This window comes from Protopterus annectens, chromosome 14.part0 (assembly GCF_019279795.1).
Source record: "Protopterus annectens isolate FY-2018-M chromosome 14.part0, PAN1.0, whole genome shotgun sequence".
NCBI lineage: Eukaryota > Metazoa > Chordata > Ceratodontiformes > Protopteridae > Protopterus > Protopterus annectens.
This window is the reverse complement of record NC_056748.1, coordinates 771,016,907-771,039,860: the sequence shown is the minus strand read 5'-3', so window position 1 is coordinate 771,039,860 and position 22,954 is coordinate 771,016,907. Positions and strand designations below refer to the sequence as shown.

At 37.6% G+C, this 22,954-nt stretch overlaps 1 protein-coding gene across 3 annotated transcripts in view; it reads left to right on the top strand.

The window, feature by feature from the left end:
• LOC122789228 (synaptotagmin-15-like) overlaps positions 1 to 9,706 on the top strand; it is a 180,534-nt gene extending 170,828 nt beyond the window's left edge. For all 3 annotated transcript variants that reach the window (XM_044056507.1, XM_044056505.1, XM_044056506.1), the window contains one exon: positions 9,113 to 9,706. In XM_044056507.1, the coding sequence (XP_043912442.1) occupies positions 9,113 to 9,249 (137 nt within the window). In that variant the 3' untranslated portion in view covers positions 9,250 to 9,706. The remainder of the gene's footprint in view (positions 1 to 9,112) is intronic.
• Positions 9,707 to 22,954: the final 13,248 nt, after the last annotated feature.

Sequence of the window (22,954 nt, the reverse complement as noted above, 5' to 3'; positions counted from 1 at the left end):
TGCCAGGAGATGAAAGCGCTAAATCCGATGTTTCTTTATGTTTGTTTTGTTCATTTTTATTAAAGAATTAGTTTTCGTATACTTCGTTCATTTGTGGTTCTATGCTGGTAATCGCAACGGAGGTCTAGCAGGAGAAAGTGGGATCAAAGGACAGCCTTTATAGTGCCGGGACACTATTGGTTTTGGTGGCATTAACTTTTTGGTTACTAGTTTTGTGGAGAATATATAGGTTATGTAAAGAGAATTCTGACTTAGAGACAGCTTGATGATCTACACACCCTGTTTTTAGACAGGGGGTATAATGATTCTATGATAAATAAAGTTAGATGCTCCATTATGGATAATATAAATGAGAATACTAAAATCACCATGAATCATGTGAATAATAGATCAAGAGGGAGTTATGATATTATAACCCCATTTATTACGAGATATACTAATGACAATAGGAAAATGGTGGACATAATAAGCAAACATTGGAGTGTACTCACCATAGATGCTAAAACGTTGAATATAGTGGGACATAAACCAAGTTTCAACTATAGAAATAGTAAGAATTTAAAAAGGCTATTATGTAAGGAACACACAAAAGATAGAATCAATAGATTAAGTATAAATAAAATGGGTACTTTTTGCTGTATGAGATGTAACATGTGTAGATATATAACATTCGAATAACATTTTGTTCACCCTACCATGATGTTTGAGTTTAAACCTAAGTTCTATGATACATGCGATAGTAAGAATCTAATTTACTTAGCTACATGCACAAAATGTATAGGGTTTTATGTGGGCATGACAGCGAGGAGGTTAAAAGACAGAATATATAATCATATATACGATATCAGGAAAATGAACAACCAGAACGCGTTGGCCAGACATGTTAGTTTAAATGTAGGTCATACTTTTAGGTTCAGGGTGTTACAGATGATATTGCAGAATAAACGAGGGGGCAGTAACCTGAATCACTTAAAATCAGTTGAGCTTGAATGGATCTTTAGAATGAGAGCACATGTAGAACCAGGGCTCAACCAGTCTATTAGCATTAAACCAATACTGGATGCACGTATTTAGATGTATTTTTGGATTCAACCATATGTATATATATATATATATATATATCTATATCTATATATATATATATATATATATATATATATATATATATATTTCTATATTGTATTTTTATACTACATACTACATATATTATTAATATTCTCTCCATTAATGTTTTAAGAGGTAATGAATCATAAGCACTGGACATGCTTAAGGACCCAAATTTATACCCTGGGTGTAGATGTACTTTAGTACACGCATTTTAGTAAATAGTGTTTTGATATATTTTATATATTTTTACATCGGATAGTGTAATATGATGTTGCAAATTGTGTTTTGTTTAAATTATTAATTTTTAGTTAGTCAATTATTATTACTTTATACTACTTATCACATTGTATTTTTTGTATTCAGGATACACATACACACATTTCATTATATATGATTCACTTTATATCTGGCTTTCAACCAGGAGCTGGTTGCCTTAAATATTGCTTGCTCAATCAATCAATTATTGAATTCAATTATTGTATCCATTATTCAATTATTTGGTTGTGCAGTTAGTACTTAAGAACTGTTTGAAAATGTGTTTGTGAAATCTGAAGAAGCATGCCTGTGTAGCATGTGAAAGCGCTTATTTTATCTCATTTTGTTTTACTTCGACATTAAATACTGGTTTTATAACATCATGGTGGTTGTGTCCAGTTTTGGTTTTGATACTTTTCTCATTGGGAATTACAACCTTTAGACGGTAGCAGCACTTATTTTTCTTTATCAGATATAATTTATGTATCATCATGAAGATTTATTTTCTGTGTTTATTGTGCATTGCTGTGTGTTTAACTTTGAGCACTAAGGATTGGATACAACTCATTTCTTCCTGGAAGTAAAAAAAAAAGGTATGACTGAATTTCTTTCTTTATGTATGAGTTTTGTTTAACTCACCATTGAATCAAAAAGTTGGAAAAAAAGCTCCCCTCACAGCATCTATAATAACCCCACGGCTTCTGGTGCCTAATGGTCCCCAGAACCCCCAGCTTAATTTACTTATTACAGTGCAGTCTTGGGCTGTTCAGGTGTGTTGAAAGGATTCAGGGATATTACAGTATATAGTCTTGGCCTGAAAGGATTCAGGGAAAAACTAAGCTGAAGACTAAGACTGAATTTCTTCCATTAATCACAATTTGTATTCAGGCCATCACTAAATTAAACATTTGTTTAAAAATATGTATAACACACCTCACAGCATCTAGAACCTCCATGGTCCCCAGTCTCCTGGCTTAATACTATTATTTATTTATATATTTATTTATAATATTATTTATTATTGGAGTTCTTGAAAGGATTCAGATGAAAAAACGAGGTGGCCTAATGGTTCAGGTGTTTGTGTTACAAACACAAGGTGCAGGGTTTGAGTCTCACAAGGGATAATTGGCTAGGCTTAAAATGGCTTGCAAGGCTAGTTAGCCTAGTACTAATCTATGAACCTAAAACAACGACTCAGTTTCTTCCCTAAGTCATGATTTTTGTTCAGGCCATCATTGTATGAAGCAGTTTAAAAAAATGTAAAATACAGCTCAGAAAATCTAGAAGCCCAGGGCTTCTGGGGGCCTTGCATCCTACAGACCTCCAGCTCAATACAGTTATTTCCACCCCAGTTATTACAGTGTAGTCTTTGTTAGTCAGGGTGTGTTACAAGGATTCAGGGAAAACCAAAGCTGAAAAGCGAGACTAAGTTTCTTCTCTGAATCATGAGTTTTGTTCAGGCCATTATTGGATGCAAAGCTTGTTTCAAAAATTGTAAAATGCAACACAGAAAAAGCATGTAGAAACCACATGGCTTCTTGCAGCTCCCAGACTCCATCTTAATGCTATTCTTTCCTACACAGTTATCAGAGAGCAGTCTTGCTTATTTAAAACATGTGGAATAAATGAACAAATACAGGAAAAACTGAAGAGTAAGACAAAAGCAAGAAAAAAGTAAGCTGGATGGTGTAGGTCAGCCAGGACTGGGAGGCTGTGTGTGTGAGGGGGGGCACCGTGGAGCCCTTTCATCTAGGGCACCAATTGATCTAAAGCCTGCCCTGGTAATAGTTCAAGGAAATTAAGTGATGGCAGTCAATGTTGAGAGAGTCAACCAACTGCCCAATGTGAATAGCAGAAATAGATTTCATAATCTTACACCACCGCTACCTTTTTCACAAAACTGGTGGATGGTCTTCCTTACGATGACAGCCGCATAAGGGTTGTTTAAGCTGAACTGAAAAGGATGCTTTAAAGTGAAAGCATGCTAACACTAGCAGAAATTTTCCAGGAATTGGAACAGACTCTACACCTACAGAAAGTTAAGGAAATGACTGTCACTGTGATAGCACAATTATTCAATTTCTTGAAGGTTAACAATTCAAAAGACTTCTCTAAAAGAGTAAGTCAGTGTGGTGTGACATAAAATCAAACAGCTGAGTGCATTGGTAGTCAGAACGAATACATTTTGGTCATAATTTGAGACAGCAGCAGCAGCACTCAATCTAGTATTATGTGCTGCGTACTTCACCCCACTTACCTGCTCTTGAGATCGAGTTAATGCCCCTGGCCAGCTTGGCAGGGCGGGCTTAGAAGTGTCTTCCACTTACAGGGCACTGCTCAATTTCAACATGCGATTTGTGTTTGTCTGTGTGCTTGTTAGGGGGGCAGGGTTGACGGTGACAGAAAATATATATATTTTTTTGCTCTGTGGTGAAAACTTGAAAACTGAAGCATAGAGTTCAGAGTGCTGGTCAGTGCAACTGCCTAGCTAGCCAACAAAACTTGAGCATCACATGGTTTGGTAGTAGTATATTTTTTTTATGCATGTGGCCAGTTACTTTAAACAGCTAAATAAGATGCAACTGTCATTGTGGAGATGGGTCTTGTACACCCAAGCAGAGGAACTGTCATTTGCGATACTTAATGTTTCAATTACAACTGCTTGCTATAAGTAACAGTTGCTTTTTGTGAGTGTTTCCTGGGATTAAGATTATCATGTTGTATGTATTCTGGTACAAAATTTTGTAATAAGCCTATAAGTGAAACACACTTCTGATGTATTCAACTAATGGATTAATCAGAAAATAAATTTTGTTAAACAGAACATAGCTAATTGCATTATCCACTAAGTCCCACCACCAAACAATCACTTCATGAATGGCAGTTTCATCAACTGACAAGTTAACAACTTTCTGAAATCAGTCAGCCAATTATGTCACTAGTTAATTATTAACCTGTTTAGTCAATAATACTTTGGAATGCTCTTATTTATTTATTTCCATTTGTTTACCATGGAAGTCTGACTGGACCATGAAAACCCTCTGGGGAGAAAAGCTCCAAAACAATTTACAACCAAATAGTAACAGATATTCCATAAGACACATTAAAACACTCAGTAATAGGCTTTTCAAGATAACTTACTGCATACAGCAATGTAAACAATCTCAGTTTCTACAGACTACAGTATTTTGAAATGCAAGGCTATACATTGTAAAATTAATTTAACTATACTGAAGTTACAAAAGATCCATTAGTATTAAGGTGACAAAAGATCCATTAGTAGATTGAGGATGATATTTACAATACAGGCCAATGAGTTATAGGTTATGCTTAAAGAGAGCATTATAGAAGGAGAGTTTAATAGAAATGTGAGTGAAGGAGAATATTGTGGAAAAGACTTGCCAGGAAGAAATTTACAATATATACAAAAGGAGTTCTAGGTTGTACTTAAAGCCTTGTAGTACTAGTAGTGTTGAGTTTCATGGAAATGTGAGTGAAGGAAGTCTTAGAAAAGATGAGCCAGGAGTGGTAGAACAGTGGCATAGCCACATTTTGAGATGGTGAGTGTGCAGCTGTTTTTTAAAAGTTAGAGTTCTTAATTTGCCAAACAGAAAGAGGAGTCCGGTTCCAGGATTTGACCACATTCTGAGAGTAGAATGCATCTCCATGCAAGTTAAGAGACTTGTGCTGATAGGCAAGGAATTTGTCTTGGGATTGTAGCTCTCTGGTGGGGGATTACCAGTTGAGCAGTAGTGCTAAGCCTGGGCATTTTGAGTGCTGGTAAGGAATAAAATAGGGGAATTTTAGTTGGGCATATTTGAGACAATTGGGAAACTCCCATCAAATTCACTTTTTTGACTGCAGTGCAATGGTGTGTCCTACTGGAGAGGACAGTAGCAGATATTGTAGCCTGATTGGAGCTGCATAAAGTAGACTAGGAAGTAGATAAGCAGTGGCAGCTGCTTTTCTAGCATATTCAGTTATTTAATAGTTGGCTTTGAATAATACCCCTAGTATTTCATGTGCTTTTTATGGCATTACAGATATGTAGAGCAAATTGAAGATTATTGTTGATGGTGAAATCTAATAAACTGGAATTTGAGACTATGTCTAGTGTTATACTCACTTAGGACAGTAAAGTAAAATTAGATGGGTCAGGAAGAGCATTACCCTAGTCTTTTTATTACTGAGTATTAGGTTAGATTACTGCAGCCAATGTTTGATAGAAATGTATGAAGCTTGAGTGACTGATTGAAGCACATTTAAGGAAGGGGCTAAGCAAATGAGTACAGCATACAGAATGATGGCAGAAGGGCCTGATGCAATGTGTACATAATTAGTGAATATATTGAATAATAAAGGCCCAAGTATAGATGTCTGAGGAACACCTATGTTCATGGGGAGAAAGGTTGAGTATGCCGTTTGCAATTTGACACACTGGCTTCTGTCACCAAGGTAACTTTTGAAACACAGAGAGGTCTCAACAAACAGGTAAGGTCTTTGAAGGTATGGAGCAATAGTTGTTAGGCGACTGTGTCAAATGCTTTGGCAAGGTCCTGGAAGGTTGTTGAGACTAGTTGGCTATTGTCATGAAGTTAGTTATAGAGGATTATGAGCATGTCTTCAATCGTTACCACTTCATTATGTGTTTGAGACTTGGATACCAAGAAATTCAACTTGAGAGAAAAGTTTGTGAGGTAACGAGATAAATCTTGGCATTAATGTCGAGAACACATAATACATGGTTACGATCAGTGACCCAATCATAATTCTTTGTAGTGCATGGAGCTTTACCTGTTCCAAATACTATTACTAATTAGTGTTAAGAAAAAAAAAAAAAGCACAAAGTGTTTTGCTGGCTTTCATAGCCAGTAAAGCACTTAGCGAGTGCTGTCAAATGGACAACACAAGTGAGGGCAATATGTTTGTGAGAATGCGAGGGATAGACTGGAGGCACAGATGGCAGAAATGAAGGTGCTTTTCAAGTTCTGCTGTTGTGGTTTTCTGGATCACCCTGTCATTTGTGAGTTACTAGTGTGAGACCCAATGTTAAAAACATGGGGGGGGGACGTTAACAATTGTAAATATCTGGTCTCATGCTAATGTAGTGCTTAACTAGTTTTGGAGCATAATCGCAGTATTTCATACACTAAATAGTGTTAAGAAAGGAGAGCAAAGTGGTTGTTGTGTTATGGTTTGGTTGGAAACCATGCGGAATAGGGGTCAACTGGTTATTTTCAAGGAGGTGCTCAAGTAACTAAGAGTGGCCACATTGCTCTAGTATTTTTAGTAAAGGAGGGAGAATGGATATAGGTCTATGATTACTTAATTTAGTACATGTGCCTTCCTTGTGTAGGGACATGATAAAATTCTGTTTCCTTATTTTAAGGACATAGGATTCTGTAGGTTTAATTTCTCCAAGTCTTTTGGGTTTCTAATACCATGATGGGAATGGATCCCATTGCTAAGTCAAAGTATGAGTAAAGTTTGAGAAATTACTATTGCTTCAGTCTGTTTTAATTTTAGCTAAAAGTGCTCTTTGCAGCACCCACAATGTGCCAAACACTGACTCCTTCTGCAATTCATATGGAGTTACATGTATCGGTAGCATATTTAAATAAAACTATAAATAATTTTTTATGAGACCCATTGCTCATGCTACTGTTCAGAACTGTCTGGGTATCCTTCTTCCATAATGCCCTCATTTCTGTCCATAAATCCTGAATAGTGGAATAAATTTACTCCTCTTCTGCCTGGTATACAGTGATTAATTATTCTCCACAAACACTCTGCTGTTTCCCACTTTTAGTACTTTGTCCTAATGCCACAGTTTTGTCAGAATCAATACCTTCTGCTGGTCGGATTTCATATTTACTATTAAAGGTCTAGGTTGCTTTCTCATAGCCAGGTTTGGAGCATACACAGTATGTGCCCTTTCAATTAACAACTCCTGCAGTGGAATACCAGCCCAGTTGCTTATTTGTGCTTTCATAAAATTAATACAGTCTGTTCCTTCCAGCTTCTTTAGTACAGCAGAAAATCCTAGGTTTTCTCTATGTGCTGTGTACTCTCTTCTTCTTCTTCTTCTTTCGGCTTTTCCCGGTTAGGGGTCGCCACAGCGGATCATCTTGTCCGCACATTGATTGGCAGTGGAGTTTTACGGTGTCAAGTTGCCAGCCCGGCGCCCAACCTTCCACAGAAGGCACACTCACACACACACCTAGGGTCAATTTAGAGTGTCCAATCCACCTGAAGCATGTCTTTGGGATGTGGGAGGAAACCGGAGCACCCGGAGGAAACCCACGCGACCACAGGGAGAACATGCAGACTCCGCACAGAAGGCACCCCAGCCAGGAATCGAACCGGAGAACCTCTTGCTGTGAGGCGGCAATGCTAACCACTGCACCACCGTGGCCGCCCTATGTGCTGTGTACTCTAATTCTATTATTTTTGAAACATCTCTTCTTGAGCAGTCTCATATTCAGCCAGCCTTTTCTTCATTTCGACTTCCGATTTTTGCAGTTTTATCATCTCATCTGAATATCCATTTAAAGCTTCTACCATTTTTTTACAGCCTTTTGTTGTTTGAGTTGATATACTCCATCAGTGTTTTTATTTTAATCAGGTCTGCACTGCTTTTTGCTAAACAGCTGCAGTACTCTTCCCAGTCAGTATTTTTTTCATAACCTTTTGTAGCTGGTTTTCTTTCAGGCCCTCTGTATTTCTTTTTTCCTGGCATTCAGGAGGTGCACTTACAAGCTAGTTACTGAAATTTACCCAGAAATGTTAGTCCTCTGGCTTTCTCTTCTGAGTTTCTGTTTTCACACTGGGAGATCTAGAATTAACCTGTCACTCAGTCTGCAGCCATCTTGGTAGTTGTTTCTCATTCAGTTTTCTGTCTACACACGCGCACACACACACACACACACACACACACACACACACACACACACACACACACACACACACACACACACACACACACGTGTGTGTGTGTGTCCCTTTCTGGTTCTACTCACCTTTTACCCCATTTCTCCTAATCTAACTCACTCCCCGCTTTTCTCCTCTCTTGCCATGGTCTTTCAATTTAAATGTAGCTGATGCTGTCAATTGGTTTTATTCTTCCTTTTGAATTATGACACAGGTCTTGCAATAGTTAGATGAAAGGAAGTCCTTGTATATTTGTGTGTCAAAAGGATGAATCAGTTGGATTACTCCTACATACTACTTAACACTTCCTTTGAGTGGTCTGTGTGGACATGGTTCATGAATACATTTATGGGATATCATATTTAATATTATGCTTAGTTGTTTGATTTCACATTTGTATTTTACTTCAATTTAAAACTATACATAATTCCCCTATCTATATATCTGGTGCAAGGATATGACTGTAAGTTCTCTGTTTTCTTAATTTTTTTCCCATCATAAATTTTGTAATCAAATTCCTATTTTGTAGTTCCTTGTAAGTTACTGAAGTGTTTTTTTTTTTTTGTATTACCTTAGGCTAGGGTTATACTCTAAAAAAGGTCCTTGTACCAGTCCCTGGGAAGGTTAGAAAATAAATCAAATTGAGAATATTACCATGTATACTGAATGTCGCATTTGTAGTATTGTTTACTTTATAAATTAATATTTTTTGAACGAAGACAGTACAACTGTTTTAAACAGTGTGCTTTTAGAAATGGTTGTTGATCTTTTTAATAACAACCTACAAAATATCATGGTTCCTTTCTGTTTTTCCTTTCAGAGAGTCACCCACTGGGTCGTGTTGTAGTTGGACCTTTCATGTATGCCAGAGGCAGGGAGCTGGAACACTGGAATGATATGATAAACAGGCCTAAGGAGCTGGTTAAACAATGGCATGCACTTACTTGCAGCATGTAATCTGTAAGTCCCAGCAGGAAAGGACTACACAAAACTGCTAGATGCCAATAAACTTTACCAAACATAACTTGAAGAATTGTTTTCAGACTACGTTAAAAGAACTTATTATCAATCAATACATTTCTTGTAATGTACAGTAGAAGGCATACTATTCAATGCTTAACTTGTTTGGAAGTCCAACAGCCTTCTGTATAAGTCAATAAGTATCACTTCTTTAAGTACTGATGTACAACATTCAAGTCTACAAATCATGGAATATACATTTTGTGTATTGTCTGCACAATATATTTGTAATAAACAAATGGAGAAAACAAACTTCTTAATTGTTGTTGAAATACAAACAACCAATGTAATCACAATTCAGCTAGCGGAAACTGTAATTTACTAAAACTAATGTCTTTCGGCCTTTCCCGGTTAGGGGTCGCTACAGCAGAAAAACGGTCCGGTAATGATTGGCAGTGGATTTGTACAGTGCCGAGGTGCCAGCCTGACGCCCAACCTCCAAAGAAGGCACACCCATTCATGCTAGCACCTACCTGCATGTCTTTAAACGTCACTTGACCGCAGGGAGGACATGCAGACTCCACACAGAAGGTGCTCCAGCTGAGAATCGAACTGGAGAACCTCTTGCTGTGAGGCAACAACGCTAACCGCTGCACCACTACAGCCCCTCTGTAATTTACTACTGACTTAAAATCTGAGATATGTTTTACAAATAAACTGCTATATACTGATTCTTAAGAGAGAGAGAGAATGGAATGCTTACAATTATACCGTACATTTTTAAACTGGAAGGCTAAAACTCATTATTTTGAGTCAATTTTGCTAAGATGACCTGGTGGCAGGGTCATGCAGAAGTTAATATACTACTGCCTCAGAACATTCTGGGCTTTAGTTTATTTCCTGCGTGGGGTACATTTTGTAATGCATCTTCCTTTCTTCCCTTTCTCTTTGTGGGGTTTTTGCAGCTGCTTCACTTTTTTCCATACCCCAGTGACATGTGAATAGGTGAACTGATGATCACCCAAACTGCTTGAATACAGTGTATCCTGTATAAATGTGCATCGTGCAACAGACTGTCATCCCATTCACCATTAGTTCTCTGTATTATACCCCGTGGTCATGGGGCTAAGTTCCAGCTACCATCACAACCCTGAAATAAATAAAATAGGTATCAGAAAATGAATGGACGCATGAAGGTCTCAAAGGTGCTGTGAGTGGGATATGTATGGTTTGCGAGTTCCAAAAAGGCTGATGGACCATTTCATCAAAATTTACAAACACCATGTTCATATTATATATAAATGTTAATGTCTTACATATATCTATATATATATATATATATATATATATATAGAGAGAGAGAGAGAAAGAGAGAAAGCGATATTATGTATATATTTTATGCTGGAAATAATGTCTGTCTTATAGTCCAAAAGTCATTCTTGTATATACTCTGGACATGATCAGGAGAGGAAGGCTGTTTACTGAAATTTGTTTCAAAATCTTTACAGTTTTCCACAAAGTTTGTCATTTAATCATTTAACGCATATAGGTAATTTGTTTTGTCTAAATGAATAATACCATTTTTTTAATGTTGAATTTATCATCATTTGCATTTTCAACATACTGTCAGTTCATCCACTTGTGACTGTAAAATATATTGGCTGTGGATGTTAAGAACTGGAGAAGCAACTCATAAGTCATTGGCAAGCTTGTTAGAGATAGCCTGAGTACTCAGAGTCGTAGGCATCATAAATGTATTAAATAAAAATGTCCACAGCCTGCATAACAAATGTGTCAGCCATTGTTTTCAATAAAATCTCACCATTCCCAATATGGATGGTGCAGTTTATTGGCTAGACCCTATCCAGTTAACTATATATGGATTAATATTACATGGTGATAATTTAATAACACTTTCATGTTGGATTCTGTTTAATGTTTTTATTCAAATAAACTGCATTTATGCTTGAATCCATATCAAGTACACCTGTAACTATTTAATAAAAATTGAAGTAAACTAGTAAGACGGGACTGGCCTGTAATAAAGCCATATTGTTTCTGATCTGTTTTGACTATTAAATTGTCAGGAAGGAATCTCAATATTTTTCAAACACCCCACTCAGAATACATGTTAAATGAATTGGATGACAGATGCGCAGAAGAGATTAATCACACTTGCCATAAGATACAGGAATATCTATAGCATTTTACCATACTTCAGGAGTGTCACTAGTTCTCCACAAGTCAGGAACAGCTATTATAATGTTGGGCATAATGTATTAGCCACTTTCTGTAAGAAAATTCCTGGGATCCCATCAGAGACAACAATTTTACTTAACTTCTTATTGCTTCCTGTAGTGATTCCTTAGAGACAACAGGTCATTCAGCCTTATCTGGGTCTACTATTAAGACTGTCTCATCGTAATCTGAACCAAGAACTAAATATCTCACTTAAGATGCCAACATTGCCATCATTATTACTAATTATGGATCCTTGATATAATAAGATGAATAACAGTCTGATTATTTTTTGTGTGATCATAATTAAAAATACATTTTATTATATTTTACATTATTAGACACGTTCTACTCTAGCAAATATTTTTATTATGAATTTATCTTGTTAAATCACTTGTAGCTGCATTCAAGAGAGTGTTAATTCATGCAGAAAGATATCCCTGATAACATTTGCGCACCCTGCAGTTTTTATTACACATTTTATTACAGAGTTGTTTCATCATGGTATATTAATTTTTGTTCCTAACCTGACAATGTTTGGTCATATACTTGTGCTTATCAATTAAACTTATTAAAAGGTTACAAAACAACCCCACAAATTAGCATTAGTTACAGTTCTGAGATCACCATACTTCTAATTTTTTATTAGTGAGAAAAGGTTATAAATTGCCTTGTAAAATATCTTAACTGCCAACACTTGTGTTTTACTCTTGTAAATAATCAGTTGTTTGGATGCAGGTATGATTAGAACTGACAGCTGGGGTATGGCTAAAGCACTGGAAGTCTCTGCGTCTGGATAGGTAACAACTGTTGCACCATACTTATGATCAAAAAATGCTTAAATAATATCAAGATTAAGAGTTACTACCTAGGACCTTAACAATGCTTAGAGGATTGTTAAGCACACCCTACATGCTGTTATGGCTGGGCCTGTACTAAAAGCAGATAGCGCTGACCAATAAACAGCAGAAGCAGATAGAAACAGCTTAATTTCAACTCCTTGTTTCTACCTGCTGTTTGCTAAACTACACGGTAGTATACAGAGAAGATAAATCAACATGCACTGCAAAGAATTATGATTAGAGTTCCAGTCCTAACTACTTATTATGCATTCTCTACATAGATACCAAGATTCACAAAGTGAATTAATTGGTATCCATGTCTCGAATATATAATAAGTGAACTATGATCAGCGACCTGATCATAATTCTTTAAATCGAATATGTCCGACTCTCTGACTGGAAATGAGATATTCTAGGAATGGCCAATGTTGTATGGGGCTTATAAAATGTATTCACAGCATTTTGTACATAGACTGAACTATCTGTTCATTAAGTGCAATATTTAAGTGCCCACTTATAATATGATTTGATATGTTTTTAGGCATTTTAGGCATTATGGAGCTTGTCACTCAAGAATTCATCTAGTTTATCTGGGGACAGACTTGGACTTTTGTAAAACTCTAAAGGAGGACAGTGCCCAGTCATGGCAATGATTATGCAAACCTGACTATTCATCACAGTGATCGAATTAAATCTGTTATAGATATAAATAGAAATGCCACATTGACTAGTAGCACTCCTAAAATTATGATGTCTGGGGAAACCTAAAACAGGTAGTGGAGAGATTATTTAACGTATACCAAGTCTGTACAACTAACAACTAAGAAATCAATATTCTACAGAAATATATCAGTCTGTATTTCAGTGAACCTCATACTAACACTTCCTACATTACATTTCAGAAGTAGAAATAGCAGTTGGATATGTATGTGTGGAATAAGGGAGGTAGATTCAGGTTCCCCATTATAATGTGGTTAGTATAGCAGTGAACTGTATATACAACCCTGTGTGTGAATATGGAAGAAGATTCTGCTGAAGTTGTCCTTAAGTGTCAGCAGATCCCGACCAAAGAATATGGATTTGAAGCGGACTCAAGCAGCTGAAGTTCTGAAACAGAAGGAACCATCTGATTAGCAGTGACTTTTCTGCTGGGACAAATACAGGGCAGGTAGCTCATAATTTAATATGTAAAGAAACCGGTGGGCGGCCACGGTGGTGCAGTGGTTAGCATTGCCGCCTCACAAGAGGTTCTCCGGTTCGATTCTCGGCTGGGGTGCCTTCTATGTGGAGTCTGCATGTCCTCCATGTGGTCGCGTGGGTTTCCTCCCACATACCAAAGACATGCAGTAGGTGAATTGGACACTCTAAACTGGCCCTAGGTGTGAGTGTGTGCATGTGTGTGCCTTCTGTGGAAGGTTGGGCGCCGGGCTGGCAACTCGACACTGTAAAACTCCTCTGCCAATCATGAGTGGACAGATGATCCACTGTGGCGACCCCTAACTGGGAAAAGCCGAAAGAAGAAGAAGAAATAAACCGGTGGTAAGTCAAAGGTTTACTAAAGGAATTGACTTTTCATGAGGCTGAGTAAAGACAAAAGCACATCAATATTTACACCACATCCGCAACATTTAATACAGAGGAAGAATTTGTGTCCGTCTTTGGGCAGCAAGAATTTGTGTCCATCTTTGGGCAGTAAACTGACTAGTGAGCTGTAGATGCTACAGAGTCTGTGCTGATGCTTATCAGTGATGAAAGCAGTTTATGAATATCTGCCAAAGCATCATTCCTTGAAAAAATAAAGTTGTTTCTTCTCTTGGAATGACTGCATAGAAAGCTAAACTGTACAGGATTCAGCCATCAAGTCAGGTGGTACCATGAGGTGATGGATAGAGCCCAAATTCTCTCATGGATGGTCACACAAAAGGCCCCAGGATGGTAAAGCGAAATGAAATGCAAAGAATTAGAACTCAGTCAATAAGCAGACCCTCAAATAAATTGGCAGGGATCACAACAGTAAGGGTGGGTAATGGGGGTGTCCTTTGGCTAAGTGTTGTCAACATTTATCTTGCCTGCAACTTAACGACTGAATTGTATTGGACCTTTGCTTTTGTTCCACCTCTATTGTACTAGCACTTTCAGTTCAGATTTGTGTGTGTGTTAAAACCTACTTGATTGTGAGGGATGAATTTATTTTGTTTTATTTATTTTATAATTTAATAATTGGGTAGGTGAGCTGTTCCACAGGCGCTTTTTAGTCATGACCCTGTGAGCAGTAATAATAACAATACTTAAAACCAGTACAATGAGTCAAGCTTAAAAGCAAGTAAACAAACACAGAAATGAGTCAAGCTTAAAAGCAAGTAAACAAATACAGAAATGCAACCCAAGAAGTAAATACACTAGAAATTAAGTATGGAAGAATTAAAATGAACAATGTTCACACTGCTACTAAGATTTAGGCTATTTCCGAATTTCTAGGTATAATATATACAATATTACATTTTTAGTATGAAATTAGCACATGCTGTTACTAACTACACAATCAGTTAGCCAATGCCTCTAAAGCAGGTGCATTTAGCTTCCTTCTGCATGTTCTGTTTGAAATGTGTTTTGTATGTTTCCAGAATTTCTAGTTTTTCTAAATGTAGGTAGTTGATTCCATAAAACAGGTCCAATTTTTGAGGGCCCTTTCTCATATGGAAAGTTTAAATTTAGCTTTGATCAAAGTGAGACTGCAAACTTGACTGCTTCTAAGAGAGTAATCTGATTGTCTGATTTGAGGTACTTTCTTGAGGGTGAGCAGTATCCTAGTTTAAGAAATAGCAGTGTGCTTAGGAGAAATGTGTTCCTTTCTGTAATAGGGAGCCAGCAGGCCTTTTCATATAAGATACAATGGTGGCAGTTCATGTCTGCAAAGAGAGCATATCTAAAGGTTTCGATTTCAGTTATTTATATTTTGTGTTTATGATGTGCTGAGTGACGGGATACACTTGGTAGGACATATTCAATGTTGGGAATGAGGATATCTTTGGCTAAGGTCATAGATGATGTAGGTGAGAGAAAGTATGACATATGATGACATAATTTTAGTTGAGCTACGACTTTGTTGGTTATGTTGTCTGCATGAACACTTTGAATGAGGAATGGTCAACTGAAGATTCATAAAATCTAACTGCAATGCTTTTTGAATGACACTGAATGTACGAACCTATGAGTTTTTTCTGTGAAAAAGAAGCATTACATTACAGTAACTTGAAGTAACTTGGAATTAATTTTAGAATGCAGTCATCTTTAATAAAGTGATCCATTGTTTCAACATTCTTTCAATTATTTCATCTAATTTTCATTCCCAAATATGTCTCCTTTGCCTTTTTCCATGCTTTCTTTCACTTTTGTGCATCCTGTTTTCTAAACTCCAAATCTGCTCCACAATTGCCTGTCTCCATCTTCATCTACATCCAGCTATATGTTCTAAAATAACTACCTATTAAATAATTTTGTCTTTATAAAACATATAACCGGAAACTAATTATAATAATAATAACAACAACCCCATAAAGCAAGCTGATAATCCACACATGAATCCACCCTTATGAGTCACAATCCTGCATCACATAAATGGATTTTAGAATGTTGCTGTATGAAGGGAGCTTTACTATGTCTAAAAAGTTCCACATCATTAACTGAAGATGAATTGTCTTAAATGACAGGAAACAAAAAAAATCCAAAGTTTATTTCTGTATATTCAAATAAGAAACAAATATATATTTTGCTAAAAGGATTTTGGGTAACTATTAAAAATAATGAATACAACATATTTCTAAAACATATGAAGACATGATAAACAAATCAGTGGTATACTCCTAAATAAGATATGAGATGTAAAGGAGAACCTGTATCACTAGTCATATTAAGGACAGAAGTAAAAGTGCATTTGGTTACTCCCAATCAAATCAATGGAATCTGTTAATGTGCCTTATTGGAGGATGAACCTACTCTAAGAAAATAAAATTTCATGTATGTAATCAAATTCCACTTCCAAGCATAGTACTCAACCTCCAAGTGCAAGAATCAGCGACAAAGGGCCACAATCACATACATATTTTAAATATTGCTCTTATATACTTTGAAAATTGATGCAATACATTGATACAATAAAAGGTTTTGTATTGTCATACATTTTCTGAAGGATATGAAGTCTGAAACGCAACTGTCCCTTATTATTTAATGACTGCATTTCTCAATGATTTGCCAGAAAACTATAACTCTTATGAAGAACAGACCAAAAATATTTGGCAAAATCAGAGACATTTGAAGAAATCAGGGACAGTTGATAGCTATGCTCTCAAGACAAACAGAGGTACAACACTGGTTTAAATATATCTATCTATATATATATATATATATATATATATACACACATATATATATATATATATATATATAGGTCTACCTGACAACACTGACGAGCTAAAACACCGACAACGAAATCACCGACAACACAAAACCGAAAGTTCAGAAACACGAAACGTCACATACCCAACAAACCACAATCCTGACACTCAACAAACAAAACAAATCCTCTGTCCAAAAAGCACATATACAACACAAGCACACCAAAAACCTTACAAACCTACACTGAACCTTACATACACTACTATCTATGCACCAATCTTAAATCGAACCCTAACCCTAAGGTCCGTCACTATCGCACACTCACCTAACCCACGTCCTAACCCTAACTCAGTTAACCCACCCCTATCCCTAATGTCTGTCACTATCGCACACTCACCTGACCCGCGCCCTAACCCTAACTAACTTAACCCGTCCCTAACCCTACAGACTGTCGCTATCGCACACTTACCTTACCCGCACCCTAACCCTGACATCTGTCACTACCGCATACTTAACCACTAGCGCTCATTTGATATGTCGGTGTTCTTAGCATCGGGATTCTCAACTGTCGGTCATCTTCATTGTCGATCTTCCGGTGTTGGTCTTCTCGTCGTCGGCATTTCAAGCTTTCGGCTTTATCAGGTAGATCTATATATATATATATATATATATATATATATATGTGTATATATATATATATATATATATATATATATATATATATATATATATACTAATATCTAGGGGCTGTCCTGTTAACTAAGTCTACTCCTCTGTATGTCTGCTATATAGTCTATAGTATGTGAAATGTAACTTATGCAGTGTACTGATCCTGTTGATTTTTGGGATATGGCCCTAGGCTGGCACCGCCTGTCTGTATATCATACTTACTAATATAAGCACACATTGAAATCAGATCCGACTGCAGTGTTTCATTATATTTTAACAATGACTGTCACTTATCAGTTATCATTACTGCCTCATATTTAAAACATGATGTCTGGGATTCAGAAAGGCTTGCAGGATGGGGAAATATTAACTGCAAAATTTTCTCTAGTGTGCTAAGGCTATCCAGTTCAGAAACTGTTCCACTGATGAAGTTTTCAACTAATGGGGGCCTGATAACAGAAGGTAGCTTTACTGCAGAGCTGCAAATTAACACGGCAAAACAAGGGAGTGGCTAATGCTAATTGGTCATGTGCTCTCCTCTGGAACTATCTGCAGCTTCCAATTAGCTTAGCCTAGTGATGACAACTGCTTGGCAAGTAAAATTTTACTCTAGGATGAAAAAGTGATCACTTTACGGAATAAAAATGGCAGTCACCCATTTACTCCTATGGAATTACTCATGGTGCAGTTACGTAGTGTGCGTGTATGCCTGTGTATATCAGCACATCAGCAGAGGCATAAATGAAGCTGCATGAATGAGTTTATGTGAAAGTGTGGATTTGTCTGGATGGTTGCATGCATTTGGGTGAATGGGAACTTGTGAGCTGATGAGTGGATGCATGGGGGAATGTCTGGGAGTGTAGGTGTGTATAACTGTTGGTGTCTGTATATGCACCTATGTGCATGGATGTCTCAGTATCTGTATGTGTTGGGAGTCTCTTTGCCAACATGATGCATGAGCTACATGGGAAAACTCTTATGTAGCGCTAGTGCGTGATTTAGAGACATGCTAATGAACTGATAATGAGGTCGTTCTCATTGTGGCCATACCCATTTCTGAATCACATTTTGGCATTATTTGACCAACCTGCACTAGGCAATTTGTGTGAGTGGTGAGCATTTTTGTGAATCCTAGAGAATATTTCAATAACTATGGCTTACAACATTATGCATTTACTCCAATTTTAATTGGTTCATGTAACACAACATAATTTTATGCGGCACTTTTCTTCCCAGGCTTCCAATTTAAGCATGCAGTACCCAGCTGGACGTCAACAACAACAAAACATGCATGCATATATGAACTGATAAGTAAATGCAATTCAAATCCATACTGATCACTCACTCCAGAAATGTGAAATCAAATAAAAATTATAAAGAACAATATACTTAGAGAGAGCACAAATATATATAATCAAGCATATTGTATTAAGTGTTTCTGCTACTCAGCAAATTGGAACATTCTAAAGTAAGTCAGCAAGTAAGCTTAGGTACTGCAAACAATCAATATGCTGTGGGTTGGATTCAGAGACACAGTCCACTCTGTGTAAGACTAATGTTCATTAAAATGGATTAAAAGGGTTATGTGCAATTCAAAAAAGAGGAGTGCCAGAAATTCCCTCCAGCAATCTGTAGTATGTCACTGGAGTGACAATTAGATGTATTAATGAGAGGGTGTTCGCAAATAGGTTCATAGGTTAGTACTAGGCTAACTGCCCTTGTGAGCCATTGTAAGCCTAGCCAATTATTCCTTGTGAGACTCAAACCCTGCACCTTGTGTTTGTAAGGCAAACACCTTAACCATTAGGCCACCCTCCCAACCCTAATGCATACATACAATAAAACTAATAATCGACTGTGAGTATAGCAGCCAGATGCTATCTGAAGGCCCAGATGTACTTTCTGAGGGTATGGCATCACAGAAGAAAATGCATATGCATATTTATTCCTTTATATATAATATTTTATTGTATTACAAAAGTGCTATCTGTGTCAAGTTCACTCTCCATTTTGGGTTTCCATTGTGGAAAAAAGTTACAAAGCATTTTCTATAAGTTTTATATATTCCACATAGCTGTAGCCAGTCAAAAGTCAACTGTTTCAAATGAATTCCATTCTTGATGCGTTCTGTGTACAAGTGTGGTGTATTAAGTCATAGATGGTCATTAAATACTTTTTAATGTGTGTGTATATAGATATCATGTGTGAATGTGTATGAATTATCTAAATACCTTAAAATATAATAATAATAATTCTGCACTGTTCTTCCATCTTTTCATCCTGTAACCCACTTCCCTTAGTGGGGGAGGATCATACTGGTAGCAAGTTGAGAAGGGCAGCCAAATGTCCTTGCCCCCATCTCATCCTACTGGCCCTCAGGCTTTTCCAGGCATTTGACTACAGTCTCTCTAGTGTGTCCTGGGTATATTGGACTTGCCGTGCAGCCTCATCTCACTGGATTAAGCACAGTAAACTTGCTGCAGGGGGGCATATTTACTAGGTGCTCACTTCACCCCAACTGATTTTTTAAAGCATGGAGGAGCTGCACCTGTACTCTGTGATCCTGAAAAACTGCCAAGCTCCTCATTTTATGACAGAGTGAACTTTGTAATCCAGTGAAGGATCCTCATTTCTGCTAGTTATACAATAGAGAGTCGATTATCTAAATGGCGATTATCCGAAACGTCAATTATCCGAACACAACCTTCCAGTGTTTTTGGGTAGGAAAAATCATAAAGTCTGAATATGTGCATGTTGTTTGAGCTTGTACCCCACTCGTGTGTGAAGAATATTCTTTATTTTCCACTAGAATTACTGGATGTTTGAAACATGCATTCCCTGCGTGCAAAAACACAAGATTTTAGAAGTTTTTTTATCAGGTTCAGTGTATGTTTGATTATAGCCGCGGTGGTACAGTGGTAGCATTGTTGCCTCACAGCAAGAGGTTCTCCTGTTCGATTCTCGGCTGGAGTGCCTTCTGTCTGAAGTCTGCATGTCCTCCCCGCGGTCGAGTAGCCTCTGAAAGACATGCGTGAATGGGCGTACCTTCGCTGAAGGTTGGACGTCGGGCTGGCAACTCGGCACCATAAAAATCTACTGCCAATCATTAGCGGACCGGAGTTCCACTGTGGCGACCCCTAACCGGGAAAAGCTGAAAAGACAAACAAACAAGTGTATGTTTGATTATCAGAACAGTTTGATTATCCAAACAACCCTACATCCCAATTAGTTTGGATAATCGACTCTCTACTGTATGTGTAATCTCAGTCATTTGGTTACTACCCAAAACTTGTAATCACAGAAGAAGATAGGGACACAAACTAACTGGCCAGTAAATGGTGTGCAGTAGTGGTCCTCGGACATAGTACTGTTGTAGCACCTCCCACACTACATTCAGGGGTACATGGCCATATGTTTTCCCAGTGATTTTTTCTCCAAGGTACTCTGGCACAAAGTGCAGTTATAAGCAGTCTTGTGTTCAAATATGGTGTCCATTATGAGCAATCCAAAACTAGCACAGATGTCTAGTAACAATTCACTACATGTGTTTACATCCAGTCAAACCTCTTCAGTTGTCTCCAGCATTGCCTAACTAAGCTTTTAAGTCACACCCACAACTGCAAACTCAGTAGGTGACATCCAATTAAAAACACTCTTGACAGTTTCCAAGAAGGCCAAAAATGCTGAGCAGCTTTTATCTGCGCATGGATAAACAACAGATAGAGTATGCCTTTCTGCAACTCATTGTCACTTTGAGGTGACCCTGTCATCTACTGGCACAAATTCCAAATGCATATCACTCTACCAGGGGTTTGTGAGGATCCTGACACCCACAGAGGGCCTCTCCTAAACAGCATTTCCTCAGACAAAAACAGGCCTCCACTGGTTAACAAGTCTGGTTACAGAACCAATGCATTGTGTTGAGATAAGACAAAAAACTGAATCTTAACTTGCAGAATTTTAATTTCACAAGTTAAATGCATCTAAATCCCACCCCCATGAAAACACAACTCAAACACATAAAAAATATTTTAGAATTGAGCACGTCCCCTGCAACACTATGGGAAAATGCCCTATAGGTGTGATTACAGCTGATGCATAAAGTACAGACTCACAGCAGCAGTACTGGTGTACTAAGGGAACAGCAACACTGATGAAGGAAGACCAAGGAATTAGCACATGAAGAACTGGCACATACTAATATGTATGGCAACCAAAACCTGTTATATCTACCTAGACTGTTTTGCCTTCTTGCACAAGCTGTTATTCTTTTCCCAACAATAAGGTAACATTCCACATTTCAGGAGCCACTTTCCTTTACCAGTGCCTAATCCACCTTACTCCTGCCTACTACCTGAAAGCCAGCACACCTGAGCATCATTCTTCACCTTGTGAGTGGTGTGTCCAAGTGCAACTCCATGCAACTTTCTCCAAGCAGCACCCAACCAACAAGAACTTATGCCACAGTCCATTCTGGAGTACATGGCCATATGTCTTCCAAGTGGTCTTTGGCCTAGTTGTAGGAGGTGACTCCTAGTTGTAGGAGGTGGCTCCTGGTTTACCTTTCCTAGGAAAGGTTCTCTTATTCTTTGAAAGAATAACCATTGGAGTCCCTTCAAAAGTGACCCTAACAAGAACATAAACTTCCAGGTTCACAGATGTACTAAAATGGCCCCTGTCAGAAACATAAAACCCATACTTATAAGTCCTGTGACATCATAAAATAAAATATAATTTTCCATAAATACAATGAATGTCAGATGTTGCCTTAACACATCTAAAGCATTGTACAATGAGGCTTCAACAACTTGTGGCAACTCCACGTCTGCTAATTACAGCCAGTAATTCTGAGACTGCTGCACCTCAGAGTAGGAGGGAATACTCAGACCTTCTACAACCAAGGACTTCATGTACATTTCTGTTTATTACACCAACAGTCTCACTATTCTGAAGTTTGTAATTATAGCCCTCAGAATTTCACCAGTCAGCACACACTAATTATAAATCCCTCCACAGTGATGCTGCATGATTCTACAATATTTTCATCATTGTGGTGTTATTAATTTTGTACTACATAATGGTTCAAACTGTACTTATGCTGTGGAAATAGCCATCCACTGAATAAGCAATGGCTGCATTCACTACATAGCAACAGAGTAATGGACACTTTCCTGCTCCACAGTATCTCTGAAAGATCTAGTCTGCTTAAGTACTGTAAGGTTTCACTGCATGCCTACACACTGGGTAGGTTAGAGGGTCCACTGTGTCGTGTATGTCAGTGGCACAAACATACACCCATTTATGGTAGGTCAGCCCTGGAGATGCATTCTGTGAATTAGAGTTCCAGTGTATACAACCCTGCTCTATGACATGCAGCTTGGTGATATTATATTTACTTGGAGATAATTCAGTGTAGGTTCCACTAAGTATAATTCTGCTCCGTGGTGTGCTGTGAAATATATAGATACCAATGAGAAATCCCCTGCTCCATGATGTGCCTTTTTCCTTTGCCCATGTTGATTTGAGTATATCATATATGCCAACTATAGCTCTTAACT